Raw genomic sequence first — 11480 nt, 5'->3', positions numbered from 1 at the left:
ATGGCTGGCCAGAATATCAGAAACACTCCTTATTTCCAAGTATAAGCAGGAAATTAGCTAATGTGGATCTTATTCTTGTTTATGGATAGGTCTCTTCCCCCTCAGCTTCCCACTCCTCCTCTTTTTTTTTTTTAAATCCCTGACTTAGATATACAAATCTGATTCACTTCAATCCTTTCCCAGAATCTTGGCAACAAAATTGATATGGGGATGGGTGTGGGTAGTTAGTTTTATTATGAAGATAAGACTAATAGGGTACCTTAAAGCTCTAAATGTGAAATATTCATCAAGAAAAAAGCCACGGAAATGCCCTAATGATAATAAAAATAACAATTTATGTATTTAACAGAAACTACTTGTGTGTGGGTTTCCAAATTATTGGTTTACCTTCATGTTTCTAGAATAAACACTGCAGCCTTCTAATGCTTTAAATGTCTTCTCTGGACAGCAGTTGTTTTTTTAAACCTCTAACTATTTGTGTATTGCAATATTTTGGCAGTGATACTGACTTTTAAAAACGTCTACAAACCAAACAGGTGGAAAATCGGTCCTGATTATATGATGAATACCCACTATCTACTCGTTCTTCTGTCTGTGTTGCATTTGCTGCTATGGAATCCGAAGCATCTCTCCGGGCATTCAGTTCATGTTCTTCTTGCTTTTTAAGGCAAGAAACAGCTGAATGCTGAGTTATGGAGACCTTCACCTATTACGAATAGAACAGACAGGATTGAGCCCCCAACCTCCCAAGTAGGTGTCCTTTGGCTTATCTTTCAACTCTAGTAAAAATCGATACAAATGAAGCTTGGAAAGACGGGCAGCAGTCTGGCAATAATCATTTTTAATTAACATGATAAAAACATGCAAACAAAAGAACAACAGGATTCATTTGGGTCAAAGGAGCAGGTAGAGCAGTGGGATTTTTTTTTTCTGACCAAAAGCTCTAAGGCCCCACCCCCACCCCCACCCCTCACTGTGTGCAGAGTCCTGAGTGACACATCTTCATAATGGTCAATCTGTTCATTTTGGCCACTGTCACGTGCCATAGTTATAAACAGGGTTGGCTTTATCGGTAGCAGAGGATGCTACCTGTATGGTGGAATGTGACTGGTTACAAAAGGCTCCCTACCCTGGCAAAATATCTTCCTCATTGGTTTGGCCATGGTATTTTAAATTCTCATGTTATGCAATCCCATGGATTAAGGTGCTGAAGGCCTATTTAAAATGTAAAATGCTCTTTGGGAGTGGTAACCATAATAAGCCAGGAACAGCTTATTATGAACTGTTATGTTGGTTTGAATTTAGGCCTTATTTTGTCCCCAAAACTGGCCTGGATAAAACCTGAGTCTGGCTTAAGGTTGGTTTTATTTATTTTTCATACATGCCAATATTATTTCCTTCTTCAAACCATTGTAATCATTTACTGGATTAGAGAATCCATCAGGACCAGGAAACCTGTCTGATTTAGGAGGAGGTGGATGCAAGATGAGTGAATTTTAATGAGGGATGCAGAGGTCAGTATCCTGTGAGGGCAGGACCAGGTGAAGTGGTAGAATGGGGAAGCCCAGTCAGCTAATGGTCATCAGAAGGGCTCATGGAACTTAAGCCAAGAGCATTTAAAGAGAGATGGGCTTCTATGACCACTGCATCATTTTCCCCAAGGCTAAGCCCTGTTTATAACCATGGTCAAATGGTCAAATCTGAGTGACATAGGATGAGTCACTTCCTAGAGAGCATTACAAAGATGGCAAAAATGAATGGATCGGCTATGCATCCAAATGTAACCTTTGTCCTATGAGGTGGAGTAGGTGGCCTGGGGTCCGATGACAATGTGAAGCACTGAACATATATGGTACATTTAGGAACAAAGGAAGACAGGATTAAGATTGAAGCTGGTCACCCTTGAGCACATTGGCAATGGGTGGGTTGAAAGTCATTAAACTATTTATTGAGAGTAAGATTCCATGTGCATGCATTGATGCTACCTTTGATACAGGGGAACAATGAGATAATTCCATAGAAAGATGAAGAGTGATAGAGGAAAATAGGCCTCCTCTCTTTTCAGCTGGATAGACTGCACAGAAGAACTTTATAACCCGCTTATGTCGCAGATACAAACACCTCTTCTTAGGGGTAAGAACAGGTGTGCCTGCTCCCCCACCCGCACCCCCAAAAGTGGGCAGCATAACTACTGTTAAAAGTAGAACAACAACAATAAAAAGTGTTTAAATACAAGTAACAAAGAAAAAGTCAGCCTCTGGTTATTCAGGAGCTGATAACCAGTCTGTCTCTTGTGTCTGCCCCTAGTTTCTCCTCCATCTCCCTCCTGCTGCCCATCTTTTGGCTATTTCAAGCACTTGTCAGAACTTCTAGCAGAGGGCTGGGTGGTGAAATGCCAATACGTCCCTTTGAAAGCAGCTCTAGGAAAAAAAAAAAGGCTGGTGGAAGAGGAGGTTGAAACTATTGGCTAAAATGAGGTTTGAGGATAATCTGTGAATTTCGTGTATCTAAGTTTATTTGGTTCCCCTCCCTGCCCCCACCTCCCCTCTGACAGGGATAATGGAGAATTGGCTGTAACCCATCTATTATGCTTTGCTCTCTTAAGAAATAAGTCCTAATCCAGCAAACTGGCATGCTGTTTGAACCTTTGGGAATGTTGGCTGCATCTAAGCAAATACATCTTCTTTACAAGGCTCCTTACAATCCCGACCTTACAATTCACCTTGGGAGCAAACGCATACCTTCAGAACTATTCTTCATCCACATCTGCTACAAACTGTGAGTGGTGTTCAGGTGACTTGCTGTGCGTTTTGCTTAGGTGAAGTTTTACTGCATGTTTGCTTGCAAAGGTCCGACAACACAACTTACACTTGAATTTAGAGTCTGTGTCCTCTTCCGCAGCTATAGTTTCCGGTGACCTTTGAACTGATACCCTGGAGATCTCTTGCTCAACCTTCGTTTGCTGTTCCACTGCCAGTCGGTTCATGTCCTTCATTTGGAAGCCTAGGTGGGACTCTAAGTGGCTGATGTAGGTAGAGGGGGTTCTAAACTGAGATGCACAGTCACTACAGTAGAAGATGGGATGTCCTTTGTCCATATTTTTCAAAAATTTTGTCCCTCCAGTTTTCCTAAGCTGATATTTGACGTTTGCCAGCCAGTGGCTAATGGTGGTCATAGATAGTCCAGTAAACTTGGAAATCTGCATGCGTTCTTGAGGACCCAAATCTGATAAGAGATATTTCCCTTCTGATGTTTGAAAGAGGCTTGAGGCAAACTGAGCCTGCAGAATCAGAAGATGTTGAGGATTCCAGTTGGATTGCCTGCCCTTCCTCTTATGCAAAGTGGAGACCTCTGTAGAGACATCTTCAAAGCGCCTGACCTCCATCTCTAGCTTCATGGAAGGGACCCTAGAGGAGGTGGTACTCGGTTTTGGTGTGGTAGCTTTGGGAAGAACTTTGACCATGTCGGCAATGTCAGACAGAGCATGCTTCTGTGGTGGGGAAGTGCAAGATTGTGCTTGTGCTGACTCTGCCTTCTTGCTTTTAGATTTGGTCAGATCAATGGGCTGATCGCTGTTTTCAAACACGTAGCGCCTAGACACACTTCCAGGCCTGGATGGGGCCGGAGACAAAACTGGCTTTTCAAGGATGCTGAGATTTGGTTTATGAAACATAGAAATTGTGCTTGAGCTGGGACTAGAATTAGATGGAGAACGTAGAGGTTCGGTGGCCTTGCCCAGGTGATTATTCAACACAGACTGCAGGGCACTGAGTGGGTTAATACAAGGAAGTGCCTGAGCATGGTTGGTGGTGGTACAGCCATTACTAAGAGAAGATGTGGATTCCATAGGTTGGGATTTCTCTCTAGTGCTGTTCTCTTTCACTTTGTCCTCCTCTTTTGGGGGAGGGGGATCATTCTTTCTGGAATCTGAAGGAGTCTCACTTTTGGGGAGAGACTCGCCCTCACTGTGGCTCAAGGAGGATGCATCAGTGATGGGACTGTCCTTTGTGTACTCCTTCTGTGCTTCATCCTTGTCCTCTGACTCTTTCTTCACTTGAGTGCACTGGGCTAGGTTTGTGGGGACAGAAACAAGGGGCATTACCTTCCACTTTGGAGCTATTGGTCTTAACTTATTGGTGATGGTTGGTCGAATCTGGAGTACCTGGGAACCCATAGGCAAAGAAGATTTTGTGCCCTCTGACAGCTGGTAGGCTGCATGGATACTAGGATATGCACTCCAACTGGGAGCCCCATTTTGGGCTTTGTTGATAGCTGTGGTGACTGTATTTTCTAATGACTTTAAAATGTCTCCTCCACCCTTTGAGCCATCTTCCAAGTCTTCTTCCCTAAGATATTGGTATTTTATTGTAGGATCCAGTGGTTTTTGAAGAGTATCTTCATATTCTTCACCCTTGACCACTTTCTCATCTTTGCTAGTGTCCTCTGGTTTTTCTTTTTTGCTCTCTTTCTTTAGCTCTATTGGAGGTGCTACACATTCTGAAGTTGCATTACTGGATGGCTTAGAAGATGGAGTATCATTTCCTGGGGCCTCTGACAATGACTGCATTTTCTCCACTGCCAGCGGATCTAGCACCAGCTGCTTTCCTTTCTTGGATGCGGAGCTAGTGACTTTCAAAAAGTGACCCGTGACCATCATGTGAGTAGTGAGCTGCTGCAAGGTGTCATGAGAGCTCCCACATTCCATGCATTTCAGGATCTGAGATTTGCAGGCCTCAAACTGCCAGGTGTAGCTGGCTCCATTTTGATAGCCATAGCGGTTGTTCGAGGACAGCTGCAGGTTGGCGTTCTTTTGAGAGGAAAATGTTTCTGCAAATGATCCGGTGGTAGAATCTGGAGAGCAGGGCCGATTGACATCAAAAACGCGTTTCTTTGCCGGGTTGACCATTTTTGAAGAAATGGTTGGTACTGGCTCCTTCAAAGGCACTTTTTGGTAATGTTTTGTTTTTATCATGTGAACACTCAAATCTTGCAGGGAATCAAAGGAGTCACCACAAAACATACATTTGAGAACTTTTTGTGCATCTTCCTTGTCCATGTCCTGAAAAGCCCTTTTCCGGGGCTTTGAATAGCTGGTAGGTCTGTGCTTGTCCTTTTTGCGGTTATCATCTTGATAGTGACCGGTTTCATTCATGTGCACGGTTAACTCTACCAAGGTATCATAGGCAGCACTACACTGTCGGCACCGAAACCTGCTGGCCCCTGTGAACACAGTCCCACACATCTTACTACTCTGTCGATACAACTGCACAGAGCTGAAAAGATTGGGTTTGGAGACAGGTCTGGAAGGCAAATTCTGCTGTAAGCTCTTGGATAAAGCATCTTGATGCCAATCAAAGTCACTTTTGTTACCTCCATTTCGTGTGTCACAACCTCTCCGCTCACTGCTTGACAACTTGAGGCCAAGACCAAGACCTGTCCAATAGGAATCAGACAGGATGTTGGCATAGACGGCGGTCATCTTATCCATGCAGTTGTGCGTTTCATTCTGAAGTTTGGGGTGGGCAGTAGCTTTCTTGTCCTGGGCATCTCGACAGCATATGCTTTTAATGTCTGCCACCTGGTCACTGGCATCACTTAAAAGGGATTCATTTTCGGCATCCTGATTAGATAAATGACTTACTGGAGAGTTCTGGTAGCTAAAGCCACCTTTCTGCTCTGTGCCCGTTTCTAGTTCTTCATCTGTGCCTGGGTCATTGCTGCCCTGAAGTTGAACTACAGAATTGCTGTCCTCATCATCTTCCTCTTCCTCTTTGATTTCGTCCTCCTCCTTCAATTCTTCCTCTTGAACATAACCTGAAATAGAAGAGGAACACATGAAATAACAGGGTATGTACTCTACTCCAATTTCAAGCCTCGTGCTAAGTGCTTCCTGTCCTGAACTGAATGCCAATTTAATCTACACTTTTATGAACTGTTAGCACTGGAAAGAGGAAAAAGCCAAATCATGTCTTTGTGAAGTCTACTGCTTTTTATTGGCAGGTAATCATAATTCTTTATAACTTCCCAGAATCCCAAGTTAATAATTTTCACATTTAAGGAATATCACTCTAACGTGTTTATAATGGAACGGTTGCTAAATCCATATGTATGACTTTCAGGCAGGACTCTAACCCCACTCCTATTTAGTTGGCTCCATCTCGCTCCAGGGAGAAGAATGATGGCAAGAAATAGAAATGAGAACTTCATCCTTGCCAACTTAGCTGTTATTAGTACCTTCACTGCAATCATGAGACTAGGGTTCAAATCCCAGACCTGCCACTTCCTATCCTGCCCATCTTGGGCAAATCTTTTCACTCCTGATGACCTCAGGTTCCTTATTTGAAAAACGGGGGGATGGGGAGAGGGTAGAGTAGATTCAGTGGTATGCTAGTAAATATTTAACAAGTGGTTCTTGGAAAGAAAAATGTACTCGATACACTTTTTAGTTTCACATGCATTATTAACATTTTCTCCATTACTTTCTTAAGTCTAAACAATCAACAAAATCTTTTCTGAATTCCAAGGTTTAAAAGCTCACACTGATAATTTAATAATTGACTGTTGAGAGAGTTGGATTCTAGAACCCTGAGTGGACCAGATGACCACCAAGGCCCTTCAAACTCTAAATCTGATGTTTTATCATTGGGATCATATTAACAAACCATTTCTAGGTTCTCCAAAGGGATTTCAATTGAGTGCTTCTTCAGTGAGGACCTCCTTAGGTGCAAGACCATAAAGATGAACAAAACTCAAGGTACTTTCTGTGGTAGGAGGGATGAGCCATATACAAACAGCTGGGACATAAAGTAGAAAGAATCAAATACCACAAGAGGTTTAAACAAAGTACGCTGGGAGTTCAGAAGAGGGGAGAGATCATTTTCAGCAGAGGGCATCTCGGGAAATCTGAATAGAAAAGGTAGTATTTGAGCTGGGTAGGAAGAGGCGGAAGGGTGGAAGAATGTAGGATAACAGAGTGATATACTGGACTTAAAGTCAGGAAGACCTGGATTCAAATTCTCCCTCAGATCCTTACTAACTGTCACCCTGCACAAGTTCCTTTACCTCTGTAGGCCTCACCTTCCTCGTTTATAAAATGAGGGGATGGTTGTAAAGGTCTCTCCTGGCTATAATTTTTAGGAACATTTAAATTTAATTTTAATTTAAATGAACAATCTTTTATTTTCTCCCTCCTTGCCCCCAGTTATAGATCTATGACCCTATGATCCCAAGTGCAGCTTTTGGTAGGAATTATTTCAGATGCAAAAGAGAGAATGTGGACAAGTGGTAAATATCAGAGTCATAAAATCTTAAAATCTGAAAGACAGCTCAGAAGCTATCTCCTCCAACTCATAGCTTACAGGAATCCTCTTTACAATGTATTAGAAAATGGTCATCCATCTGTTGCTTAAAAGACCTCCAGTGGTAGTAGAGAGAAAGTGAGGCAGGGGAGACGGAGGGGGAATCTACTACCTCCTGGAGAATCTCATTCTGTTTTGAGAAGTTGCTAATGACTAGGAAGTCTTGTTTTACTTGGAGCTTAAGTTGAAATCTTTGCAATTTCCTGCCTACCTCTGCCAGCTGGGAACAAGCAGAACAAGTTCTCCTTGTCCCCTTGCCATCTCAGCTGCAGAAGATCAAGGTTCGAATCCCAGCCCTGCTACTTCCTATCCTTATCACGTGATCTTGGGCAAATCCCTTTACTTCTCAGGGTGGCCCTGCAGATACCAGAAGATAGTAGTAGTTCGGTTTGGAGAGAACGTTACTTGAAGAGAGAGTGCAATGTAAGACCAGGAAAGAAGACTAGGGCCAGATTGCGGAGGGCCTGCAATGAGAGTGTTGGTTGTAGAGACGTTATATTTTGGTGGTTAATAGATTTTGTTGCAGATCAGCCATTTGTGAAGCATGATGTATGTTATTCTATAAAGGTGGGCTCCAAATACAGGCTAAGGCCTAGAAGGCTAGGGAAGAATTATGATGGAACATTTGAATAGACAATTCCATTGCTGGCTAGAAATTGCATAAACTCAGTGAATACAATCATTTTAAAATAATGATAAAAGGTTTTTAATAAGAATGGAGTGTTTGGGGACAATCCTATTATACTCTAACAGATTTAAGGAGACACTTTCAGATGAGTCTTAAAATGCCCTCTCAATTTGGTGCCTGCAATTCTGAACACACCATGATTTGTGGGTACAAATCACAGGATGCCAATTACCTGTTTGATTTGTAGATATGAAATGCTGCTGGGAGCATGATGCTTGCCAGGGGTCCGAATTCTCTGACAGGCTAGGGGAAAAGTAATAGTATGGACAAAATGGAGACATGGGGGAGGGGATAAGAAGGAATTAACAAGCAAATCTCTTTCCATAGTGATGTGGAATGCAGCAGTCCACACTCAGGTGTTTCTGTTCTTTGCTTGGCTTTTGAGGGTGATGTCGAGCTGATGTTTTATTGTTGATGAAGACTGGTTCCATGTTTGGAAAAAGTAAGAACTGTATCATTCAATTCCCATATATTTTTTTCTTGCCTCTTTGTCCCTTTACCCCTGAGTAACTCATAGTGAGGATTTGAAAAGGAAATAGATAGATTTAGGCTTACTCTCAAACTCACAGAAAGTCTAACAATGTGATGGGTAAAGTACATAGGCCCTGTGTTTAAGAATTAAGAGGAAGCACAGTAAACATAGATTTATTTCACAGATTCATAGTGTGGGGAGAGGCAGCATGGGGGTAGTTGGACTGGGGGTCTGATACCATGCCTACATGATGACAATACAAACAACTGAAAGGTGGAAAATGCAGTCAAAACATCAATTTGTAGATGGTGGAGGTTTTGGCAGGTGGGTGTGAGGAAGAGGTAGGAAAGTAATGGAGTTCTGTATGGCACAATGTAAATGTTTTGACTGATTTTTCTTTTACTGAACTGACCATCTGTTTTAGTTTTGTCTCTATGCATACAAACTAATTAAAAAATTAGAAGCATTGTTGAATTCAGTAACATTATGTCTGACATAGGAAAAATTCCGATTTATTTAGGAAACACGGATTTAGAGTCATAAGACACGGGTTCAAATTCCAGCTCAAATGTACTACTTGTATAACACAAAGCAAGTCATTTAAGCACATGCTGACTCAGTTTCTTCATCTGTAAAATGAAGCAGTGGGACTAGTTGGCTTCCAAGGTCCTTTACAGTTTTAAATCTTATGCTTTTATGAACTGTTACTGATTTGTTTTTTTTTTACAAATAACCAATTTACTGAATCCAAATCTCACACTTTTTTCTTCCAAGTTATTTTGTATGTATAAACAGAGCTGCTATATCACCAATGGGAAGTCTACCTTACAGATAATAAGATAATATATGGAGATAAAAATATGGCAAAGTAAAACAAAAATTTGTAAATGAGAATAGCCCTGTATGAGCCAACAGAACCAGATAGCGTATTGTGAATATACTTTCCTTTTAGTAATTGGGGTTAAACCCTCAGCATACACAACAGTGAAAAAAGAAAATTAAGTTAAGAAATCAGGTGAAAAGATGAAAAATGAACTGAATTCTGCCATAGTGATTTGCTGACTATGGCTATGGTCCTGAATTGCTGATCTGGAAATGTACATATACTTTCTCATAAGCATGAAATCTGCCCAACCTGAGTTCCTGCACACAGGTAGAAATGAGAAATATTTTCCTCCCTCCTGATATCTGGAAGCTGCATATTACAGCCCATCTTTTCCTCACAATCTACTTTGTCCTTCTAAATGGATTCTCCAGAAGAAAAGTATGAGGCAGCTTTCCCCTCCCCCACAATACTGATAAAATTTTCTGCTTAATTAGGCATTGACATGTTTACTATAACCTTTATAGAAGAGTAACTCATGCTGAGCAGTCCTTTTTTTCCCCTTCATAGCACAGACTTAAATCTAACACAAGTGATAAGACAACACACTGAAAGGCCTCATGACAAAGGACAAAAGGGCCAGGTCCATGACAGTGAGAATTTTTTTTTTTAAACTGTGGCTAAAGATCCCAAGATTCTTTTTAAAAATACATTTTAATATCATACATTTAAAATCATTCACTTTACTTAAGCAATTGAATTTGCCACTGGCAATTTCTAGAAAGAGCATAGGTGTTCAAGATGTAGGCAACCTGGGTGTATAATGAGTATCTATCTGCCTCTCCCTCTAACCATGATTCGTTTCCAACTATTGGACTACATTTAAATCATTTTATAACCTGACGTACACTGTGTTCTTTATTTGAATGCTTAACTAACAAAAGAAACCAACAGCATTGTGTTAAGTTGTAGTCAGAGGGATTTTTTTTGGGTTGTTGTTGTTACATGGAAGTGGTTAAAGCAGACCATGCTATAAATATTGTTAACTTATAGATTTTAATAAGCAAGCACCACTTCAAAATCTAAAACATTATTTTCACTTGTGCTGGTCCTTTCCAGCCTATACCTAACTGATCAGCTACGTATCTCCCCATCCTAAATGTGTAGGAAAAACACTTAAAAGACTGATTTTTAATTCATTTGTTAAAAACTAACTATTGCTGTTATATATGTATGATGTATTGTTTGTTGGACAAGGCAAAACAGGGGCCCTCGTATTTTTCACAGAAGTCTCTGTGAAATCCCTTACAGAGAGAGCAGAACAACAGGGATCACCAGCAGTATTGGTGAGTTTTAGGTAACTTACATCACCTAATATGTCGCCTCCTCTCTCAGCTCCACTCTTGATTTTTTAGACTTTTTCACTATGCTCCAGTGGCCTTCTTACCCTGGAAGATCCTTTTCTCCCTGTGGCCCAGCCTACTCTTGGTGAGTTCCTTCCACAACCTCCATTGTGAGGAAGCCCCCCGGCCAATCACGCTCACTTCTCACTCCTCTCTTAGCTCCTCTCCTGACTCGACTCTCCATATTTCTTCACCATGTCCCTATACAGGTTGAACCTCTCCACCTGCTTTTTGAATACCCTTTATGAGTTGTCTTCCTTCTTTAGAATATAAATTCCTAGAGGGCTGGGATTGTCTTTTTGTTGCTTGGATTTATTTTTCCAGTTCTTAGCATAGTTCCTGGGACATAAGAAGTGCTTAATAAATGCTTATTGTTGACTACAACAAGATCACCTTGTTCTAATTCTTTTGTGAGAGGTTGTCTACGTATTCAAGGCACAGGTTCTATGGACCTCTCTCCTGATGTATGATGGGGCACATGTGAAATTTTGGAAACACATATATATTAAGGAATAGATTTTTGAAGTATGCATTGTTATCATTCATCAGTTTTTATGTCATGCCTCATAATGAAGTGGAGAGTGAGAGCATAGTGCCAACTCTTTCAAATCCTATCAAGCTAGAAAGGTTTTGAATGCAGACCTGGCCAGTCCATTGTTCAAGGAGAAGCCTAATTAAGTGTATAGAGACTTATAATCAGAAGGTTGGCCTCCAGATAAATATTTTCAGTCATAGC

At 41.2% G+C, this 11480-nt stretch overlaps 1 protein-coding gene across 2 annotated transcripts in view; it reads right to left on the bottom strand.

Moving 5' to 3' along the window:
• Positions 1 to 824: 824 nt before the first annotated feature.
• TSHZ2 (teashirt zinc finger homeobox 2) overlaps positions 825 to 11480 on the bottom strand; it is a 272880-nt gene continuing 262224 nt past the window's right edge. The window contains exons 2-3 of one of the 2 annotated variants that reach the window (XM_078149875.1): positions 2742 to 5814; positions 825 to 2420 (exon numbers count right to left, since the gene is read on the bottom strand). In XM_078149875.1, the coding sequence (XP_078006001.1) occupies positions 2750 to 5814 (3065 nt within the window). In that variant the 3' untranslated portion in view covers positions 825 to 2420; positions 2742 to 2749. Of the gene's footprint in view, positions 5815 to 11480 lie in introns of both variants that reach the window. The other variant, XM_020984242.2, reaches the window with a different exon arrangement.

The sequence above is a fragment of the Phascolarctos cinereus genome, unplaced genomic scaffold, assembly GCF_003287225.1.
Source record: "Phascolarctos cinereus isolate Bilbo 61053 unplaced genomic scaffold, phaCin_HiC Scaffold_2;HRSCAF=192, whole genome shotgun sequence".
NCBI classification, from domain to species: Eukaryota; Metazoa; Chordata; class Mammalia; order Diprotodontia; family Phascolarctidae; genus Phascolarctos; species Phascolarctos cinereus.
This window is presented reverse-complemented; position numbering and strand designations above follow the sequence as displayed.